At 51.1% G+C, this 4663-nt stretch overlaps 1 protein-coding gene across 1 annotated transcript; it reads left to right on the top strand.

The window, feature by feature from the left end:
• The first annotated feature begins 430 nt into the window (after positions 1 to 430).
• Positions 431 to 3429, top strand: foxg1b (forkhead box G1b). The gene has a single exon (XM_046402953.1). It carries the CDS (start codon positions 1072 to 1074, stop codon positions 2323 to 2325), a length of 1254 nt encoding a protein of 417 aa, XP_046258909.1. The 5' UTR covers positions 431 to 1071; the 3' UTR covers positions 2326 to 3429.
• The last annotated feature ends 1234 nt before the right edge of the window (positions 3430 to 4663 follow it).

Raw genomic sequence — 4663 nt, forward strand, 5'->3', positions numbered from 1 at the left:
TTTCACCTCAGAATGAAACGGCAGCTAAAAGTCCGTTTCAGAAGTTCAAGTCACGTTCATATTTCACGCAGTACAAACATCAGTTAGTTTCAGAGACACTGACTGTGTGAGAAGTTTCAAACGATTTACAAACAGGGCGGCTTCATCATCATCATCATCATTGTTATCAGCAGTCATATCATTATGATTTACATACACCAGTCGGAAATGGTTTATTTGTGGTGCAGTGTTGAGTGTTATCGACAGGAGGCGCTGTGGTTACAGCGTTAGACCTGCAGCCTCTGGGCTCTCACATAGTGTGTGCGTGTGTGTGTGTTTCCTACCCAGCACAGTGATTTTTATTGGTAGACAATAGCGACGCGCTCATTGCTTCCTCCTCCCCCCAACCAAAAACACACACATGAACGCACACCGATCGCGCACGCGCTGTGTTTGCAGACATGAATTCAAACTATTACTGTCGTTGAAAAAACAAAGCCTGCCATGACTGCCCGTGCGCCTTTACGCACACGCACTGGCGCGCACTCTCAGAGCGCATAAGCTCAGAATGGGATTTTACGCACACATGCACAGAGAGGAGAGCGCATGACGCACGGCACAAGTGCATGAACGAATGTGAGGAGCGGTGCATGCGCGTAAATACCGAAAGAGAGATTTAAAGGAGAGCAGATAAAAACGTCAGGTTTGTGCTGTCGGAGACGTTAAAGGTCGCCAGAGTCTCCGTTCGGAGACGGAAGGACGGAGAGGAAGAAGCAGAAAAGAGGATTTGTTGACAAAATCACCAAGTTGGCGAAGCTCCTCCTCTCCGTGATGTAGCCGCGAGTCGGAACCTCCTTAATTACTAATTTCTCCACATCCAAGCCACGCTCTCTCTCTCTCTCTCTCTCTCTCTCTCTCTGTTCTTTCTCTCCACTCCTCCATCCATGCATCTCTCATCCTGACCCTCCTTTCTCTCTCCTCTCTGTCGCTCTTCGTTTCCAGCCCGGGTGACGGAGGTGGACGAGCTTGGAGTTGTTGTTGTTATTTTTTGTTATTATTTATTCCTTGTTTTTGGGACACCCGCCACCGGGCATGGAGGATGTAAAAGACCCGCCGACCGTCCACCGGTCCTCCTCCTTCAGCATCAAGAGCCTCCTGCTGCCCTCCAAGTGCGACAGACCGGACTCCGTCGCCGCTGCCGCCGCCGCCGCCGCGATCGTCGGCATCCCCGGGACCCCCTCTCCTTCCCCGGGCTCCGACTCCGAGAAGTCACTGGAGCTACCGGAGGCGGACTCCGCGGCCACAGTTCTGGACCCGGAGAAACCGGGAAAGGAGGAGCAGGGGGAAGACGAGGAGGAGGGCGGCGGAGGAGGCGGAGGAGGGGACGGCGCTAAGGCCACGCCGGAGCAGAACACTAACGGAAATAACAACGGGAAAAACGGAAAATATGACAAGCCTCCGTTCAGCTACAACGCCCTGATCATGATGGCCATCCGGCAGAGCCCCGAGAAGCGGCTCACGCTGAACGGCATCTATGAGTTCATCATGAAGAACTTCCCGTATTACCGGGAGCACAAGCAGGGCTGGCAGAACTCCATCCGGCACAACCTGAGCCTCAATAAGTGCTTCGTCAAGGTGCCCAGGCACTACGACGACCCGGGGAAGGGGAATTACTGGATGCTGGACCCGAGCAGTGATGACGTTTTCATCGGGGGGACAACCGGGAAGCTCCGCCGGCGCTCCGCCACCTCCCGGGGCAAGCTGGCCATGAAGCGCGGGCTGCGCTTCGCTCCTCTCGGCCTGGGAATTAACGAGCGCTCCAACAACCCGCTCTACTGGCAGATTTCCCCGTTTCTGTCCCTGCACCACCACCACCACCACCACCCGCACTACAACGGATCCTCGCCCGGGTTTCTGAACCAGGCTGCCGGCTACGGGTCGCTGCTGCCCGCCGTGGAGCAGCTGAGTAACGGGGACCTGGGACGCTCCATCCTCGGCGGGTCCGCCGCCGGCGCGCTGGGCTTGACGAACACTTACGGAATGAGCACGTCGCCGGTCGGGCTGCTCTCCGGGCAGACCGCCGGCTATTTTGTCTCAGGGACCCAACACGCTGCTGCAGCGGCACCGGGGCCGCCGACAGGAGCACCGCCGCCCCCGCCGCCTCCGCACCTCCAGCAGGGCGCGCCGGGATTTGGCGGCTTGGGGAGCAGCAGCTCCCCGCAGTCTCTGCTGTCGGACTCCCTCAGAAACAGCTCCCTACCGGCCTTCTCCCCGGGCGTGTCCGCGGGGTTCCCCGGGGTGCTGTCCCATCAAAAGAGGGTGACCCCAAACGCTTTCCTAAACTGAACTCCCCCCTCCCTCCCCCTCCCTCCCCCATCACCGTCACCTCTCCGTGAATGGCACCGGGACGAGGACGCACAAGAGACGTCGCGTTAAGGGCAAATAATATGTGGTAAATATCAAACACTGATCGCAAAAAATATATATGAAGTGAAACTTTTTGGCCATATTCTGCCCCGAAGAGCAACGGGTTTATTTAGAGTTTTTTTCTCGCATTTTATTGAAAAAGGGACAAAGTTTTGTTACCCGCGGGTTGTACAACTGTAAACTAGACTTGCCAAAGGTAACACTTTACGGATATTTCAAGCTATTTATATCTTGTACAAAGATTTTCAGTACTTTCTTTGAGTCTTTTATTTATGTTTTGTATTTATTGTACAATGTATTTAAATTCTATTTGTCAGTGTATACTCATCAGTACTGAGGAAAAGGGGGAGGGAGGGGTGAGGCAAGACATACAGGGTTAATAATTATTTATGAATTTTGAGACAATCAAGGAGAAAGAAGACAATCAAAACTTTTTTGAGAGCGAAAACGTGAAAGTCGCCTAAAAAAGACTAAACGAAGCCTTAAAATCAGCAGAAACAATCAGGGGTTTGAGAGGGAAAAAAGCCTACAAATCATATCTCAGGTTTGACCCCGGACGCGCGCAATCAGGATCAAATGTGAATAAGAAAACTGCTCCCCGCGAAGAGTTTCCTTCCAAAATAATGATGATCCAAAAAATGAATCAAAGTGTTTGTTTCCGGTGTGGCGGAACCGCAGTTCACTTCGTCAAAGCCTCCGCGCGGCCTCTCAGCCTGCGGACTGAGTTACCGCGCTGAACGGCCCCTTTAAACACGCACACGAATAAACGGATAAACCAGTAAATCTGTCAATGGATATAAAAGTTTTTGGAACAGAACTCTTCCTGTGTGAAATTATGCAAAACGCTGTAACACGAGTTTTGTGTGTTTTCTGTTCGTCGTCAGAGCCCAGGCTGTGTGTGTGTGTGTGTGTGTGTGTGTGTGTGTGTGGGGCCTGTATGAGCGTAAAATCTTACGCGCATGTGCGCTGAGGGCCGCCGTAAACAAACAAACAAACAAACGGCCTCTGAACTGAAAGAAAAATCCGAGATTTTCTAAAAACAAACTTCACTTCGCTGCGTCCGTCTGGCTTTCAGTGAACCACCGACCGGCCGTCGGTGAGCCGCACAGGACGGAGGCCTCACGCTCACATCCGGCAGGCCCTGCATCCCAAACACACACACACACACACGCACAGAAACTCGTATCTCCCACACGCCAGCCAATAAAAACGCTCCGTCTTGCGGGACGTGAAGGTTCGTTGTGGACTTCGCACTCAGCAGCTTGACGAACTGAACTTCGCTGCTCTTCGTCAGAGCTTCCGGCGGCTCCTCGCGGCCTGCTCGGCTGTCACGGAGTTCAGTTTGCTTACATTTTCGTTGAATTGTGTTTTTTCTTAAAGAAAAACCCGGACGGTTTGAAAACCAGCAGCAATAAGCAGCCTGTGACCCCCCCCTCCCAACCCCCCTCCCCCCTCCGGAGATACGAGCTTCCCAGCCGACTGCAGCGATGATCTGCACGTGAATTGTGGTTTCATTTTGTCTTTGTGGGAGCAAAACCGCATCCGTCAAGGCCTGGTCCCGGTGCGAGTCACCGAGCGGCCTGTCGGCTGCAAAGACCAGCTGCTGCTGCTTGTTAAAAACGGAAACAAATGTGAAAAATATTTTACATTACAGCATTAATTTGACTTCATTTCTGCGGTTTCCCGCCAACATGCAGGCCTTTAAAAACCACAGCTGTGTTCAGCTGGACCTTTACGCACCCTTAATAATTATTATTGTTCTGTTTTTTTCCCCTCAAACTGATAAAATTATTTGATTCCTGAAATGATTATTTTTCACAGGTTGGTCAGGATTTCATTCAGTAAACATGACACAAACGAGCCACCGTACTGTTGGTGGCCTTTAAACTTAGCTAAAATAATATGAACTTTTAAAGGTTTTTGATAAGAATATAATCCTAAAAAATAAAATGTTGTTGGAAATAATTTTGCACATTGTCTTCCGTCGACCACTTCCTGTTTACGAAGAGAAATGTCAGAATAAAGCGCACGACGTGCTGAGCCTTTTGACCATAAGAACAAAAAGACCAACCAGGTCACGTTGTTTTTTAAAAAATAAGATGAGCAAATGTGAGTCGCTTCACCATCAAAGTATCGATCGCTGTGGTATTGATCGGTCTGTCCTCAGGTCTCGGGTCAGTGCCGTCTGAGCTGTGCAACAAAATCCTGATCAAATAAATCCAGCGATCAATAACTCTAGAACATGAGGCAGCACAAA

Source organism: Scatophagus argus, chromosome 10, assembly GCF_020382885.2.
Source record: "Scatophagus argus isolate fScaArg1 chromosome 10, fScaArg1.pri, whole genome shotgun sequence".
Taxonomy (NCBI): domain Eukaryota; kingdom Metazoa; phylum Chordata; class Actinopteri; family Scatophagidae; genus Scatophagus; species Scatophagus argus.